The 16790-nt window shown below is 42.3% G+C and overlaps 1 protein-coding gene across 1 annotated transcript; it reads right to left on the bottom strand.

Moving 5' to 3' along the window:
* Positions 1 to 5535: 5535 nt before the first annotated feature.
* On the bottom strand, positions 5536 to 16530 carry LOC102794670 (fibulin-7-like). The gene is made up of 7 exons (XM_006805382.3): positions 16371 to 16530; positions 14222 to 14372; positions 13857 to 14027; positions 13520 to 13780; positions 13239 to 13376; positions 13014 to 13149; positions 5536 to 6543 (listed from the first exon to the last, which is right to left on the bottom strand). Exons 1-7 carry the CDS (start codon positions 16467 to 16469, stop codon positions 6183 to 6185), a joined length of 1317 nt encoding a protein of 438 aa, XP_006805445.2. The 5' UTR covers positions 16470 to 16530; the 3' UTR covers positions 5536 to 6182.
* Between the last annotated feature and the right edge of the window lie 260 nt (positions 16531 to 16790).

Here is a 16790-nt window from a genome sequence, read left to right on the forward strand (position 1 = left end):
GGCGATCACAAAAAATGGTGGCGTCCTTCGTTATCAGACTGCAGCTCTCAAGCAAAATCCCGTCAGTGGCCTCAAACATCAACATGCAGACAGTAGCAGTGCTGTGGCTTCACTCTCATCTCCAACTATAGAATCTCTCGGTTGCTCGCAGCACAATACAGTACAAATCTAAGCCCCAAAACGTGAATGAATGCAGTGAAACTTCCTCTGAATTAAAGGACATGTTTTGCGGTTGTGCAAACTAAATCGCACACAGTACCTTTTACGTTACAGCCCACCATTGTTTCAGGCGTTTCGCTGTAATCTGGCTTCCCCTCTGCAGCCTGCGGCTCCAGTGTTTTTCACTCTGGTCTTTCCTGCTTCTATTTGTGAACAGCACTGGCTCCATTATCCAGAACAATAGACCTTCACTCACAGAATGAAATGGTGCACAAAAGCCGGAGCGCCCAACAGTGATGCAGCCATGAATCCACCCGCTTTCCCTTCAAACTGGGTGGGAGGAGCACTGTCTAAACTGAAATACTGGGTGACATCACCCATGTGTGCATCAGTGAAGGCCTGAACGAACACATCCAGGTGCTTTGATACACTCACACAACTGAGAGTAGATCTTTACTTCCCCTAAGAACAGTTTTCTTCTGACTTTCACACTAAGCTTTATTAGGTAGGGCAACGTTTTAGGCGGACATGGATGTACCTGAGTGCCTAACTCGATCCTGCAGATGAACCTGGAAGCAAAGAGCATAAAGGTCAGAGTGGGATGTGAATAAGCGTGATAGCCTTCAACTTTGCTCTGCCTAAGACACAGGTTTGTGAGTCGTCAGTGGTGGACCACTTTTCCTGAAACACTGATATCTTTTCTAAAACTCTCCTGAACAAACCTGGCTGATGTGAGGTGCGTGACTCTCGAGCTTGGCGGTGTTTTGATTCCTTTTTGTTGCTAAGCAGCATTCATCTGGCCATTGCTGCAAAGACTAACAGAATTTCCACAAGGACGATAAATGTGATTTACGTATTTTCTCAGGCTACGTCCACACGTACACGGGTATTTTTGAAAACGGAGATTTTCCGTTTTTGTTTTAAAAAATAATCCCGTCCAGACGTAAAGGCAGGAATGAAGGAAAACGCTGCTAGGAACATGCCGAAGCAGCAGGTGGCGCTATATTCCTAACCGTGCAGAAATGTTGGCCAATCAGAAGTCTAGAAGCCTCGGCGGGAAATAGTAAACAAAGCTGGGGCCAGTGTTGCCAACTTAGCGACTTTGTCGCTATATTTAGCGAGTTTTCAGACCCCCTAGCGACTTTTTTTCTAAAAAAAGTCGCTAAAAAAGACGTGAAAGACATTACAAAAAACAATAATTGCTAAAAGAAATTTAATTTGTAGTTCTAAATAAATTCTAAATGCATTTAGGACGTTTTTTGCTCACTTTATGTCTCGTCCACGATGTTATTTCTCTCTCCAGCAGCGTAGGTTACAATTACATTAGCATGACCAATTATGCAAATTAGGTGATGACGTCATTTAGCGACTTCTAGCGACTTTTAGGACAACCAATAGCGATTTTCCTTACTGAGGAGTTGGCAACACTGGCTGGGGCATAGAAGCAGAACCGAGTCGTATGTGTGGAGGGACAGTAACTGTGTGTGTATATGTAAGCATTTAAACACTGCAGAGAGACAATTAACAGTAACAGTATTGTAGAAATTCATTTCACCGAAACAATAACGTGGCGCACAGTGTGACGTCAAAAAAATGCGCACACCTTTGACGCTGCGTTTTCTCCGTTTTTCTCGTCCACACGTAAATGTAAAAGCGGAGTTTTCAAAAATATCCACCCTGGCCGGAGTTTTTAAAAATCTCCATTTTCAGTGACCAAAAACGCCGTTTACATGTGGACGAAAGGTGCAAACGCATAGAAAAATCTGCGTTTTCAAAAATACCCGGGTACGTGTGGACGTAGCCTCAATTTACCGAGCATTTCCTCATCTTTGCATTAAGCTTGCTAAAACTACAATAACCAACTGCTTTGAATTAACGAGACCTTTAAAACCGCCTGCATATTTCTGGAGTGTTTTTGATACGTTACTAAGCTGAGACCACAACAAAGTACTTAAAGATGTGAAAGTATGAAGTGATTCCAATTAAACTAAAGGGGGGAAATAATCAAATGCAGGGAACGTTGTATTCCATCATGATATTCCCTTTGTCTCGTGGTGTGAATGGGGCTGATCTGGCAGTGTGGATGCTTCTCCTCAAACATCTGTGCTCTGCGCTGTGCTCCGTGAGACTGTCTCTGCAGGCATGCAGGGTAAACATACATGTCTGCGTTTGTGCTGCCTGTTTTTATGTGTTCTGTCTGACCCGTGGAGGCTTCGGGCCGTCTCACAGAGCCGTGTTAAATTCTTCAGCCCTGCAGACCGAAACACATGGAAGTCATAGACTGCTCAAAAGACAAACTACAGTTTATGATTTTAACATTTCAAGACAAAAAACACACCTTCCATTATTTACAGCTTTTAACTGCACATGTTAAAGGCTGACACGATGTCGAGGTAAATGTGTTTGGGGAAAATCATAATACAAAGTTTGCAAACAGAGTATCAGCAAAGACCTTGACGTTTTAATACAGAGTGTATCAGCACCTCTGATGACGTTATCATCAGGTAAATCGCCGCAGGTTTTTCCAGAATCCTTAACCTTGCAAAGCCTGATGAATCATGAAATAATCGCCACATAAATTGTTTTACTTTATTCCATTCAAGCGACCACTCCGGGTCGGGGATGAGTTCCTGCCCCAAGTAGAGGAGTTCAAGTATCTCGAGTGATGGGAGAAGGGAGCCGGAGATCGACAGACAGATTGGGGCTGCAGCTCCAGTGATGCGAACGCTGCACGGGTCCGTCGTGGTGAAGAGGGAGCTGAGTGTAAAAGCGAAGCTCTCAATTTACCGGTCGATCTACGTCCCTACCCTCACCTATGGCCACGAGCTGTGGGTAGTGACCGAAAGAACGAGATCGCGGATACAAGCGGCAGAAATGAGCTTCCTCCGAAGGGTGGCTGGCCTCTCCCTTAGAGATAGGGTGAAAAGTTCGGCCATCCGGGAGGGGCTCAGAGTAGAGCCGCTGCTGCTCCACATTGAAAGGAGCCAGCTGAGGTGGTTCGGGCATCTGACAAGGATGTCTCCTGGGCGCCTCCTGGGTGAGGTGTTCTGGGCATGTCCCACTGGGAGGAGGCCCCGGGGCAGACCCAGGACACGCTGGAGAGATTATATCTCTCGGCTGGCCTGGGAACGCCTTGGTGTTTCCCCGGATAAGCTGGAGGAGGTGGCTGGGGAGAGGGAGGTCTGGGCCTCTCTGCTTAGGCTGCTGCCCCGGCGACCCGGCCTCGGATAAAGCGGATGAAGATGGATGGATGCATTCAGCGTTTTGGGGCAATTTATTTAGGAACAAGAATCGTCACACTGATGATGTAGAGGTCTCAAAAACTCATGTCAAACACGTTACAGGGTTAAATGCTTCTCAGTATTTGAATAATTGGAAAATCCAATAAAACAATTGCTTAGACAATTTACAGACGGTTACATTTTTATGGTCTTACAGAGCTTCAAAGATGTTTTATGAAGGGAACATTTAACTAACTCGTTCCCAAAAGACAATATCTCGTTCCAGGTGTTCACATTTCCCACAAGAGAATAACTTATTTTCACAATACAGTTACCCTGGGCAATAATTAAAAACAAAATCACACCAACACCTCCTGAGAACAAGATAATAAACTTGTTCCTGGAATTCATTTAACTTGTTCGAATGGCGGATAAAAGTTTCTTATCTCCTGCGCACAGCTGGTTCCCAGAAGTAGTTTGATTTCTGCACACGAGTGAAGGTTGAGGTTTAGTTTGTCATCGCTGAAGTTAAGGTTGCTATCATGTGGTTAAAGTTAGGAAACAGTCACTGTTTTCATGAGATCCACAACATCCTCAGCACAAGAAAATATTAAAACACAAAATGCCTCATTTTTCTTACAGCGATTGAGGAAACAGAACTTTTGAATAAGTGATGATATCAGCTTCAGTTGTTTGAACATGTTCCAGAAACCTTTGTGCTTCCTTTCATGTTCATTTAGCTCAACTAGCTGGGTTAGGCTCCTGACCTGAATCAGTGGAAGTAAGATGATGGATGGTTGAGTGGATGTGTCGTTTATGGTTTTTATTGTTCCAGTGAATGGACTGGAAAACAATAACCACAGTTGTAAACATAAAAAACATGTGGGTGACACATCCCTGCATTCTCTATAGATGTGTTTAAAAATTTAAAGTGACATGAACTTTGACCTGTAGTTTTTCAGAGGTGATGGAAGGACTTTCTCAAACATATAATTTGCGCAACCTTTAATTAACTGGTTTGGCTGAATTTGTGCTCCTGTTCGCTGACTTTTGTTTTGCCTCCAGGGTCAATGAATTTCCTCATTTCCAGCTTCATATTTTAATGATGGCATCTGTAGAGTAGCTCTATAGCAGCGGCCCCCAACCCCGGGCCTCGGACTGGTACCGGTCTGTAAGTTGTTTGGTACCGGGCCGCGAGAGTTGAGGCTCAGGTCTGAAATGTATAGTTTTCAGGGTTTTTAATCGGTTTTGAGCGTTATTTTGTTATCGTTTTTATCATTTACTCGGTTTTCCTGGGTCTTTTCACGTGTGTTATGAATAAATGTTCTTTTTTTCTATACCAGTACTAGTTTTATTTTGTTGTATTTATCCGCGACACCTTAAAGGCCGGTCCATGAAAATATTGTCGGGCATAAACCGGTCCGTGGCGCAAAAAAGGTTGGAGACCGCTGCTCTATATGACTGAAGGAAGGTTTTGTATAAACATGTGTGTAAAAAGCAGTATTAAACCTTTTAATATGAACTAAACCAATAAGGAGAATGTGCAGGTTGTGCTCTAACATCCATACTTAGAATGGTGCACTAAGTAGTGCGAGCCCGTTCTCACTCCCGAGGCGTAACATGCCAACGTTTTGTCACGTCCCGCGGCGTTCCCGAGGAACGCGAAAGGAGACCTTTGGCGTTCTTATGGTACGCGGCGGGTTATGGCTGAAATCCAGTGCAATGACGCTCCCGCGGGAATAGACGTTCCAGCCCTGTATTCCAGCCCTAAACCTAACCTTATCCCTAGCTCTAACCATAACCTTTTTCCTGACCTTAAACCAAGAGTTTAATGATGTTAAATAGCGTGTTTCTAAGCGATTTGAAGAAAAAGAGCGAACATGTGTAGATTGAGTCCATACGGTTCTCATATTTCCTCATTTTTCCGAGGTCGTCATTCAGGAACGTGGTGGGTAGCTGAAAACGTAATATGTTGACGATTTGTCACCTAGCGTAAAATGTTACGCTTTGGGAGTGAGAACATGTTGGTAGTGCCAGTGTAGCGTAGCATCCTAGCAATCTAAGTCCAAGTTAGTGTTAGCTTTCTACAGAAGTGACTTTGGTAGAGAGCAGACTCTTAAAAACGAACATGTAACAAACAATAGATTAGTTAGAATGTTTTTATTTTAAAGATTGTTTTTCAATACAAAATAATTTAAAATATACGTCAAATTGAAGAATGTGATGCTAGGTGGGACCCAACAGAGTGAAGGTCTTTATAAAAACAAACAAACAACAACTTTAATTTATTCCTGTCAGTTCATCTTTCTTATTAAGGCAACTATCTCTGATTGGCTGCCCTTCCCGAAAACAAGTGTGTGGGAGGGACTTAAGATGACCATATTAGGAATATCTACTCTCGGTGACATCATAATTCCAACAGTAGAAAAAAAACTTTGTGAAGCCTGAGCTTTTGTCTCATGAGGTTTACTTCTACATGTGCTCACCTCATTATCTGAAACTTATCAAAAACATCATATTACACATATATATGTCAAGAAAATGATGTAAGGCAGAGCAGGCCCACTTCAAAATCCTAAATACTAAATATTAGGTCTTCCTGAATCTGGCTATGTTATGCTCTATATACAAAACTCATATTTTTGAAAAGAACTAGAAAATTACAGTCGCCTACAACGAGGTCAAAAACACTCAGTGGTTCCACGTCCACTCTTCATCCTGCCCTGAAACGTCTTCATCAGTACAGTCAGAGTTCAGCTCATCTCCTTCTACAAACCCCGGGTAACCGTCATCACTTCCTTTCTAAAACTCGTACGGAGACACGAACAGGGTGACCTTGGTGAGGTAGCGGCCCAGCAGGGTGTTGTCCTCCAGCTCGCTCATCTCCACCTCGGCTTCTAGCGCGGCCGGCCCCTTGATGGGCGTCACCAGGAGGAGGGTGCCCGTCTGTCTGCCCGAGCGCTGCACGCCAAAGTGGCCCCGGCCGCGACCGCCGGCGAGGCCGAATCGCAGCGTGTCGCCCAGCACGCGAGCGGCAGACACCCGGAAGAGGATGCGCGGGGCGGACATGTTGGACACTACGGAGAGGAAGTGGAAGGAGATGGAGTTTGGCGCCTGAGAGCATTGCTTGTCTCCCAGCATGCACGGGTTCCTCTCACACCGCCTGAAGGAACACAAAGAGGGTAAACATGATTGGTTTTTAGTTATTCACAGGTTTCAGTCATTGTTATGGAACAACCGGCCTGCTTTCTGTCCTAATCTAAGATGAACGAGTGCGAGGCCTCAGGGCTTCAGCTGCCCTCAGCAGCACTGAATTGGATAAATGAAAAAGAAGATTTCAACATACTCAATTACAGAAGGACACTAACTAACATGTGATCAAAAAGATTTTCTAAAACGGGCTCACTTCTCCTTAAGACCATCTTTTTGGACCTGTCCAGACAGCGTTCAGAAAAGCGTCTACTTTTAAAGCGCTACATGGACCCTGTGATGTCACCTCACACTTGAGGGTTATTGCAATCATAAAGAGTGCACCGTTCCCAAGCCTGAATGTGGCCTCATACATTCACATGCACTGCTTAAAAAAATCAAATCAAATCAAATCAGTTTTATTTATATAGCGCTTTGGTCAACAGTTGTTGTTTTTAAAAGTACTGTACAATAGAAAAATCAGGTAACAAGCGACACTGCTGAGGTTCTTGTTCTTGTCCATGCTTTTGTGTCCTCACCAGTGTTGGTCAAGTTACTTGAAAAAAGTAATCAGTAACTAATTACCGATTACTTCCCCCAAAAAGTAATCCCGTTACTTTACTGATTACTTATTTTCAAAAGTAATTAATTACTTAGTTACTTAGTTACTTTTTTAAAAACACGATTTACAACCTGAATAGGTGATAAAGTGATAGATCTTTCAGCACAATTCTACTTTTTCTGCATAATCATCATACAAAATGTAATCAAATGGAAAAGTCTCTTTTTAAAACTTGTTTTATTAGTTTTAATCTTTTAACTTTATGCATCAAGAAAAAATTTAATTATCTGCAACATTCTCTGACTGGAAGAAATTAGTTTAACATTTAAACCTATTTTCTGCACATTCCTGCACATAAAATAAAATATTTTGTGTGTTTACACTCAGTCTTTCAAATAGATGCAAGTAAAACACAGCAGAAAATAAATAAAGTCAAAGACTAGCGGTCCTGTTGCTTTATTTTCACCTGTAAAGCAGAAGTGGGGTAGGAGGAGGTTTACCCTGGTGCAGGTGTGCAGCGGTTAGTGGAAGAATCCGCGAGTTTCTCTGTGAGTTTCCCATTACGTCGTAGCTACTCGGTGCTTGCTCGGAAGTTTAGGGTTTTTTTCGCTGTAAAAAGAAGTTTTCTTCCCACGCACAGCGGACACTAATGTTTTTGTCACTTTTTATAGAATCAAACTCAAAGTAAGGTCAGTACTTCCACGCTTTAAACGCTGCACGCTCATACTCTCTCTGCACTCGATATATGATCCATTGTTGATCTGCACACAGCTGTTGTCACGAACGTTGCACTTGCTTACGTCACTGTCATGAGACATTCTCGCAAAAAATCACGGTTTTAGTAACGCAGTAACGCAGCGTTCCTACGGGAAAGTAACGGTAATCTAATTACCGTTTTTGCAATAGTAATCCCTTACTTTACTCGTTACATGAAAAAAGTAATCAGATTACAGTAACGCGTTACAAGTAACGCGTTACTGCCCATCTCTGGTCCTCACACATTGATTATTGTAACGCTCTTCTTTCTGGGCTACCAAAGAAAAGTTTTAGAGGTCTGCAGATGGTGCAAAATGCAGCTGCTCGCATTTTAACAAGAACTGGGAAACTTGAGCACATTAGCCTGTTCTGAGATCTCTTCATTGGCTACCTTGTCAGGTTTGAGCAGATTTTAAGGTCCTGCTGCTCACCTACAAGGCTTTAAACGGACTGGCACCTTCATACGTCTCCGACCTTTTACATCTTTACGTTCCATCCCGTGCTCTCCGATCTCAGGACTCTGGCCTTCTAAAGGTTCCTAGAGCCAGAAAAAAGACTATTGGAGAGCTTTTTCTTTTCGTGCCCCGTTTCTGTGGAACAACCTCCCTCAAGATGTTAGGCAGGCTGCTCTGTGGAGGTTTTTAAAACTAAGCTGAAGACACATTTGTTCACCCTATCTTACTTGTCTTAATTCTGTGGCTTTTAGTTTTTAAATTTTTACTGTTTTTAACTTGTATTGTGTCTTTTACCTGTATTGCTTTTATTTCTTTTTTATCTTTTTAGTTTCAAGTTGTACAGCACTTTGTTTGAAAGCGCTTTATAAATAAAGTTATTATTATTATTATTATTATTATTAACATTTAAAAGGAAAGGGAAATAATAAGGATCAAATAATGACAGACTCATACAGAATTAAAAGCCAAGGAGTAAAAACGGGTCTTTAAAATGCATGAAAACCCAGGAATGTCCCGATGTGCCTTCCTGAAGGAGTCGGATTACCTGTGAAACCTCTGTGAGCTCCACGTTTCGCCTCAAGCTAAACCATTCCTGTTTTCGAGTTTTCTTGTGGTTGCCCCGCTACTGCACCTGTCGTTAACTTTTTACACCAAAGCAACCAGCGTTTCTTAACTGACTAGATCGAGCTCACAGAAGGACTTGATGCTGAACTCTAATAAAAAAGTGTTATGTGTTAGTGCTACTTTTATTTATTTTTTTAAGCACTGGACTTTTTGGCATTCGGATTTTGCAAACTGAACTCCAGCTGTGAGGCATGTTAATGGAGCATCACTGAAGGGATAAGTTAGCTGATACAAATTTCAAAACTCATCATTTAATTTGTTTTTGATTGAAATCGAATATTACTTAAACTCTCTTAAATTGACTTCCAATAAAAAAGGTTTATCATTGATTGAAATTCATTCAGAAATAATCCTCCTTATTTCATTGTACTGTATATTGTTCCTGTTATTTGCCCTGTATGTCTACTGCACAAACTGAACTGGAATGGCTGACTGTTCGCTTTATAATTTCAAATAAAGTTAGAAGAAAAAAAAAGTTCGCTGATACAGCAAACCAGACAAAACATGATGATTAGAGCGAGAGAGAAGAAACCTGTTTGGATGCTTGACATGATCTGAAAAAGGTGATTTAGCTGTAATTTGAGAGAAGTGCAGATTATTAGTTAGAGAACATTATTTAAACTTTTCAAGCTATCGTTCGGTCTTTGTGACGACTCTTTTGAGGGCACCCATTGGTTTTGAATAACTCTTTTCACTTCCTGTAAAATGCTTTTATATTCATCACTCTGTGACGTATATATTTTTAATCCAGTTTAATCTGATTAGCTTCAGCATGCTAACGCCTCCTACCACGTAAAGCTACACTTCATGGTTAGCTTGTGAGTCATAGTTAGCAAAAAAACATCTGAGGTCAGTCTTGGGTCAAAAACTTCTACATCTCCAACAAAGTGTGGTTGCGGGTTGGAACGCATTCTTGTATTCTTCATCTTCATCGACTTCCTGTCTCCTCTACAGTAGAATCCAGTCTGATTGTTTATGGTTCTCCAGAGACGCCATGATTGTTTAGTCATCCCCAGAGTAATCTGTTAAAATCCTGAAATGATCCTAGTCTCCTGAAATGATACCCTGCTCTTGTACTCATGGGTAAGGACCTGCTTTTCTCAGAAATTGACACAAACACTGAAAGTGAACACGTGATTTTGTTTGTTATATGCTGGAGAGAGTGCAGGCGTACTCTGCACTCTCCCAGATTCAGAGTTAGGTTTGGGACGGTGTTTTTCAGACATGCATGGCTGAAATGTTTGACAAAGTTAGTGTTTTCTGTCATATATCTTCAGTCCCAGTAGTGAACGTTCATATTAAACATAACAAAAGTTGAGTGATAATAACTCAGTATATGTAAGTAACCTCTGTGAGCCAAAAGCTTCATGGTCTGAAACATGGACTGCCACTAAACACGCAGTTTACATTTGTATTTTTTTCTCTAAGTGGTCAGAGAGAGTTATCCTTCATATGGTCATCTCAGTTATGGAACCCACATGCGGTTCAAAACCTTTACTAGGAGTTCAATTTTTCATTTATATTTTTATAGAGCGCCAAATCACAAAAACAATTGCCTTAATGCGCTTTATATTGTAAAGGTAAAGACCCTGCAATAATACATACAGAGAAAACACCAACAATCATATGACCCTATGAGCAAGCGCTTTGGCGACAGTGGGAAGGAAAAACTCCCTTTTAACAGGAAGAAACCTCCGGCAGGAATAGGCCAACACATTCTCACTCCCAAAGCGTAACATTTTACGCTAGGTGACAAATCGTTAACATATTACGTTTTCGGCTACCCACCACGTTCCTGAATGACTACCTCGGAAAAATGAGGAAATATGAGAACCGTATGGACTCAATCTACACATGTTCGCTCTTTTTCTTCAAATTGCTTAGAAACACGCTATTTAACATAATTAAAGTCTTGGTTAAGGTCAGGAACAAGGTTATGGTTAGGGCTAGGGATAAGGTTAGGTTTAGGGCTGGAATACAGGGCTGGAACGTCTATTCCCGCGGGAGCGTCATTGCACTGGATTTCAGCCTTAACCTGCCGCGTACCATAAGAATGCCGAAGGTCTCCTTTTGCGTTCCTCAGGAACGCCGCGGGACGTGCCAAAACGTCGGCATGTTACGCCTCGGGAGTGAGAACGGGCTCAATAGGCTCAGGAAGGGGCGGGGCCATCTGCTGCAGCCGGTTGGGGTGAGTTAAAACAGCTCATTTCAGACAGAGCATGAATGAATGAAAGGTTTGTTTTGAACTGTGAATCATGCAAATCTTAAAAAAATATTTTAAACACGATTCTACCTCAAGAGGCTTTTGTTAAGTTTAATATTTGATGCATTTGTAAAATTGTTGATATTTTTTTAAAGGTTTTGTATCAAAGTTAGAAATTCTTTTGTGATGGCACTAATGTGAGGAATTTCACCACATACAGTCTTCCTCTGCTGCCATTTGTTCTAGTCTTATGCAAAATGATTCTTAGCTTTTAATCGATGTGTTAAAATGTTATAGTTAAAATACTTCAGAGTAATGTTTCCACTGCAAATCTTCTCAGAAAACATTTTGCAGAACCCTTGAACTAAGCCAAACACCCTGCAGATCCCGTGTGGCTGCAATCTTCATTTTTTTGTGACCAAAATACAGGAAACAGCTGACACAACAGCTGTTTTCGGCAAACGTTTCTCTTGAATTTGCGGCTTGCTAAATCCTCTTTATCCAAGTCCCTCTTTAGCTAGTGTGTCCAACAAAAGGCTCGCTCAGATTACATGCCTTTGACATCCTCTTTCAAATCGAAGATGAATGATGGGCAACTTTTACAGTAAGTTCTCCCAATAGTTTATTTTTTCTTTTGGTGGTTTTCCCCACAAAGAAGTGATCAGATCTGTCTGATCTGTGTTGACTGTATTTGGCTTGCAGTTTCTTGGGTTTGACTGGGCGAATTTTTGCAATCTGGCATCTCCGTGATTCCAGGTGTGGAAAAGATTTGAAGTACTTGAACAATCTGCTGTGGTAAACACGTCCAGTGCTGTAAACACGTTTCAAGGTTCTTGACCGATCAGCTAACTGTAGCCTGAAAAAACAGTTCATCTGAGGCCAAACCTCAGCCCAGATTTTGCCAGAGCTAAGAGATGGGTGGAGGAGGGAAGTGGTTAACTGTGAGGTTGAGGTCATTGTTTGTCAAATATTTCTTTATCGCTGTCCCTGTCATTGACTTTATGTCTGATTCTTTTTCTTCTGAGGTGACAGGTTTATGGTTTTGATTGTGTCTTCGTGTTTCTGGGTGCTGTTTAATTGCACTCTCGATGTGTGATTTAAATTGAGTGTAGTTCAGGGCAGTCATTCTTTTGACTGCTTGTTCGCTCGTTTCAAATTCAGACTGTCAGTTTTGTTTTCATCCACAGTTGTTGGGCAAATAGACAAAGTCCGTAGAACTTGGAGAGTTTCCAGATGTTTTGCAACTCTCTGGATTGCCTCAAACAGCATGTGGACTGATTTTTGACCAATGGGACAAATATCACAGCACTTAGCTCTTTTGAATCACAGACAGATTGTTTTGGTTTTTGGGATCAAATCACGCTCTAACCTTTCTTTAGTCGAGTTAATATTAGTGAGTCCCACTCACACAGACTTAGAGACTGGTTGGCAATCATTTGGCAACCATTGGTTGATAGGGAAAAGTGTCTAGCCCTCAACCCACTGCTGAGTGGTTGCTTCTAGTGTGAAACTGGTTGCAAACAGGTATTTGGTGCTGTACCAAAAACCTTTTTATTATTGTTAAGGCGCCACAGGTTGCCATGGTCACCAGTAGTTTGCATGGAAGATGCCAGTTTGTCTGTCCACCATCAAAAACTACTTGCCAAGTAGTGCTGAAACTGAAAAATGAGCTGCAAACTGGAAACTCAGACTGTTTGCCTTTAAAGTAAATAGTGAGATTCGCAAACTTTCAGATTGTACAAACTAAATGTTTATGTGGAGACACAAACAGGACACAGAAGGTAAGATAGAAGAGAACAGCTCAGAGGAAGGTTGAGGAGAAAAAGGGCGGTAAGTACTCTTACATGGACGACGTTTTGATGTACGTGGCGTTTTTCATGCGAGGACACTCCACCGTCACGCACTGGAAACCTCCGTAGGTGTTCACACACAGCTGGTCCGCTGTGCAGTTGTGCATCCGGTTTTCACACTCGTCAATGTCTGAATGCGAAAGGTCAAAGGTGAGAGGTACAACTACAAGGGCGCAGAGATCTTAAGCATTCCCCAAATAGAACAGGATGACCTCTGACCTGCGCAGCCGCGGCCGTCTCTGGTCAGGTCGTACCCGGACGGACAGATGCAGTGGAAGCTGCCGGGTGTGTTCACGCACTGATGGACGCAGAGCCGGCCAGGCTGACCGAGGGGGAACAGATGGCACTCGTCGATATCTGAAACAGACACAAGCAAAATTCGAGTCGATTAATCGGCCGGTTGATTGAAAGAAAATTTACATCCAACAATTTCGGTTCTCAAGCGAAAATATCGAAACAGCGTTTCGTTAATGTGGTGGTTATTGGTATGGACTGATCACCTGTGCAGATGTTGTTGTCACGGCCTGATATGGTGAAGCCTACGTCACAGGTGCAGCGGGTGGATTCCAGGAAGTGTGTGCAGTGAGAGGGTCGTACTGAAGAGGAGGGAGAGGATGACGTGGGCGATTGGTGAGAAAGCGAAGTTGCTGAAGAGGATGCTGACAGAGCAGCAGAAGCAGGAAACGATGACGAAGAGGAGGCGGAGGAGGAGGGAGAAGCGGGAGAAAAGGAGGGGAGGGAGATGGCGGTGCTGTTGAGGCCTGAAAAGAAAAACCAGGTAAAAAAACAGAAGCACAAAACTGTGCGCAGAACTGCGATTGACCTCCGGAGACTCACGTCTGCACATGGGCTGCTGACCGCTCCACTTCAGAGACTCCAGACACACTCGGGTTCGAGGACCAATCAGCTCATAGCCGGACTTGCACAGGAAGTGGACCTCGTGTCCGATGCCAAACACCCTGCCCAGTCTGCGGCCGTGAGCGGGGGGATCCGGTTTGGGGCAGGATGCTGCAAGGCAAAACATTTCTGTCTGAGATCATCTTAATCCACCTGCTGGACCTCAAACCCTGTGGTCATCTGGAACAGACACCAGGAACTGACGGAGCTCCAGTGTGTCAGCCTCTCCTGCAGCTGCGCCACAAACCACTGCCACAGGGACACTACACCAAAAACTCCTCCCACTTTTACCATTTATTTTTTACCTATTTTAAAGACGGCCATGGTGCTGTTGTGCAGGGCGCTAATCTTCTTCTTTAGGGAGCGCAGGCCCTGCTGGTAGGACGTCTCATGGACCGCCAGCATCTTCTCCACCTGCCGCAGCGAGTTCAGCAGATCATGAGTGGGTGGACACTCCTGTGGGGGCGGGACGAGGAGGGGTTAGAGAAGGCCTTCCTCCATCTAATCTTTGTCTTTTTGGCACTTTTATAATAAGCCGAGTAAATTCTGGGGCCAGAACACCAAAACCATGAGCTGACCCAAGCTCAAATTTGCACGGTGGATGTGGGTGTATACTTCTAAATGCCTCCTATCACAATAAATATTCATTATTTACTATTAATTCTATCTTTAGGCCCAAATTATAATGAAAACACGAAGTTTTTCCAAGGTTGTAATAATTTGTTTGGCTAGAGGCAGAAGATGACCATCACATTCTGTTTGCGGGTTTGAGGTCTGCACACAGAGGTGAGGTTTTTCAGAGCTGCATTTAAGCCTGGGTGAAAACTGAACCAGAAGCGGCGGCTCGCCTCACAATCACTGTTGAAACACAGCTTAACCCGGCGCTGCTGCCACACAGCAAACCTGTGGTTTGTGTTTTCGGTGTTTGGAGGCGTTCCTTTGGTTTCTTACAGGCAGTGAAGAGGAGGGTGAACCTGCAGCTGCAGCTACTATGTATTTAAACAGACTTTGGTGTTGGTGTGAGTAATCAAACTCTAATGACAATAAAAACAAGAATTCGTTCCCGCACTTTGATTGATTTGACCGGGGCTAAGGGTGTGTCATAGTCGTTGAATTTCTTTTTTTTAATCTTAGTTTTTTGGACATTATTTAACGGTACACAAGATTAAAAAGTTCAAAGAGCTCAACTTGATTTAAATTTACCTGAATCAAATTGAAGGTCATGCTCCTGCGCACCTTTGCTCTGAGCAGAACTCCTAATGTGTCGTCTTATACTTTCTGCTTCTAGCTGGATCTTCTCCAACATGTCAGAAAGATGAATCTTCAATTTGATCTTAATTTTTTGAAGCACACAAAGCTACAGTTTGAAGATATGTGTTTGTGATGCCTGAAAGTCCAGGTCAGGTCATTTCTGCTGAATGTCCTGACTCAGAAACATCTGGATATTACAGATGCTGAGAAACGTGTGTCCCTGCTGCTCTTTGCCTTCAGGTTGGAAAACTGGATTCTTGAAAACTGCTCAGTCTTAGTTGGACACCGAGCTCTCATCATCAGCGATGATTGTCTGCATAAATGTTCAGTTTGAAAAACGAGTTGATGTTTGTGTTTAGCATAGAAGGATCTAAAAATATCAGCCATGCTTGAAGCTCTCAGGACATGCAAGAGAAGATGATTATGAACATCATATGGCCAAATTTACAGAGCTAAATGGATTTTTCTTTCTTATATCTATAATCACAGTGAGTGGTACTGCACTATGTCTCAATAAATAATCTCAAATATATTTTTAATCTAAAAAAGATCACGATCTTTCTCTTGATCAGATCATGTTCCAACTTTTTTGACTCTCTAAGAAATAAAACTTGGATATAAAATCATTTTGATGTCAACTTTTACTCAAAAAACATTTAGACCCAAAATGCTGACTTAAGTAATTAGATTACATGTAAATCTACCATGTAATTTTGTTACATGAGTACAATGTAAAAAAAAAATTAAACTTCATTTTGCTTGATGATTTTTTATTTGAACTTTATATGAACTTTTGATTTCATATATTTCATTTGCATTTTACTCAAAATTGTTCCTTCATCATTATCAGGATCAAAAATCATTTTTTTTCAGTGTCCTACTAATTAGAGAGGGGTCAGCTGATATTTTAAACATGCATTATTTTAGCTTTAGGGGATGACTTTTTGCAGGAATATCATCTCCAAGACTGGGAACATTAAAGTGTTACAGCCTAAAAGCTATAAAAGTAAAATGCAAACATGATAAGAACTATTCTTTTGTATTTTATTTAAGAAAACCAGTCGTAATTTTTTTTATTACATTAAATTCGATTGAATACATTATATTGAATTAGTCTTATGAGACCTTCGGTCCAAATATAGATGATTTCATGTTTTTTTTCTTTTTTTAAAAAGCATGACCAGGTCAGACACCGGTACCAACCTGAGCAGAAGAAGAATAAATCTGATGAAGGCTGATCATCATCATCGTCAGCGTAATGACCCCAGCAGCCTTCATCCTGGATAAAAGCTCCATCCTCATGATGATCCGTCTTCAGCTCCTCTGCTGCGTCCTCAGAACTGAACCATCTCTTCTCCTGCTCTTTCTTTTCGAGGGCACTTGCCAAATTTCTCCTGCGCTCCCTCACAACCCTCCCTCCACCTCCACCTTCACCTCCACCCACCTCCCTGTCAAGCATGTTGGAGGTGGAAGCTGAAGCCAGAGGAGGAGGAGGAGGAGAAGAAGGAGGGCCCACATCTGGAACATGCTGTCCCTTCTTTTTTTTTTCTTTTTTTTTTATAAACCATCAGCAAATCCAGAAATAGACTTAAATTATAAGGAGAAGTCAGCTGGCAGTGGTGT

The sequence above is a fragment of the Neolamprologus brichardi genome, chromosome 7 (genome assembly GCF_056152115.1).
Source record: "Neolamprologus brichardi isolate AB-2024 chromosome 7, ASM5615211v1, whole genome shotgun sequence".
Taxonomy (NCBI): domain Eukaryota; kingdom Metazoa; phylum Chordata; class Actinopteri; order Cichliformes; family Cichlidae; genus Neolamprologus; species Neolamprologus brichardi.